At 46.9% G+C, this 1,200-nt stretch overlaps 1 protein-coding gene across 1 annotated transcript; it reads right to left on the bottom strand.

The window, feature by feature from the left end:
* On the bottom strand, positions 1-930 carry LOC144616231 (olfactory receptor 2B6-like). Its single transcript, XM_078446408.2, has one exon. It carries the CDS (start codon positions 928-930, stop codon positions 1-3), a length of 930 nt encoding a protein of 309 aa, XP_078302534.2.
* Positions 931-1,200: the final 270 nt, after the last annotated feature.

The following is a 1,200-nucleotide window of genomic DNA, read 5'->3' as shown; positions in this document are numbered from 1 at the left end:
TCACTTCGATGCAAAAATGCCACTGACTAGGTTGCCTAATGCTCCCTTCACATCCTTATTCCTCAAGGTGTAGATAAAAGGGTTCAGCGCAGGGGTCACTACTCCATAGAAGAGCACCATGAATTTGGGCTGGTCTCTTGAGATGGAGGAGGGGGGCTGAAGGTACATGCTAATGGCTGGACCATAAAACAAGAAAACTACAATGAGATGGGAGGAACATGTTCCAAAGGCCTTTTTCCTTCCCTCAGAAGACTTAATTTTAAATACGGCATGTCCAATGCAAGCATAGGAAGCAAGAATTAAGCCTAGCGGGACAGCTAACATAAAAATACACACCACAGAGAGTGTGAGCTCATTAGCAGCCTTTTCTCCACAGGAAGCCTTTATCAGAACAGGAATCTCACACAGCAAGTGGTCCAATTTATTGAGTCCACACAGTGGTAACTGTAAGGTAGCAGTGGCCTCTGAGACAGCATACGTGATTCCAGTCAACCACACAGTGGATGCCAGCAGGATACAGATGCGTGGGTTCATGATGAGGGTGTAGTGTAGAGGCTTGCAGATAGCCAGGTAGCGATCAAAAGACATAATAGCCAGAAGCAGACATTCTGTGCCCCCCATTGTGTGGAAGAAATAAAGCTGAGCTGCACACCCCACATAGCTGATCGTCTTCTTGGTGCTTCCCAGGTTAAACAGCATCTGAGGGACGATGCTTGTGGTGTAGCACATGTCCAGGAAGGAGAGGTTGGTGAGGAAGAAATACATGGGGCTGTGCAGACGGGCATCTAACCTGGACACCAGAATGATGGCTGTGTTTCCTACCACGGCCATGGGGTATGTTATAAGAAGAATAGCAAATAGAGGAAGCTCCAGCCAAGGACGATCTGCAAAGCCTAGTAGAACAAACTCTTTAGGATGGCTGTTATTCATTGTGCCGCCATCTTCACCTGATTTTACCTACAGCAGAGAAGTGGCAGAAAAGGTTGGAAGCGTTACGGGAACTGCGTCCACCATCCACTCACAGAAGATGGGTCATAGTCGCTTGTGAGGGAAGCAATAAACAGGATCTGGCACCAGTGACTTACTTTCCCTCACTACAGAATAGAGGTGATGTCTTTAGACAAGTAACCTGACCATTCTGAAACTGAATGTAGAGCAAGGATGACGATAACTATCCCCTTGTGTTACAGGGAGAGTTAA

The sequence above is a fragment of the Panthera onca genome, chromosome B2 (assembly GCF_046562875.1).
Source record: "Panthera onca isolate mPanOnc1 chromosome B2, mPanOnc1 haplotype 2, whole genome shotgun sequence".
Classification (NCBI taxonomy): Eukaryota; Metazoa; Chordata; class Mammalia; order Carnivora; family Felidae; genus Panthera; species Panthera onca.
The sequence above is the reverse complement of the archived record's forward strand: the minus strand, read 5'-3'. Positions and strand labels throughout refer to the sequence as shown.

Coding starts and splice junctions, on each gene's coding strand:
- LOC144616231 (XM_078446408.2), bottom strand. CDS start 930: ATGAATAACAGCCATCCTAAAGAGTTTGTTCTACTAGGCTTTGCAGAT.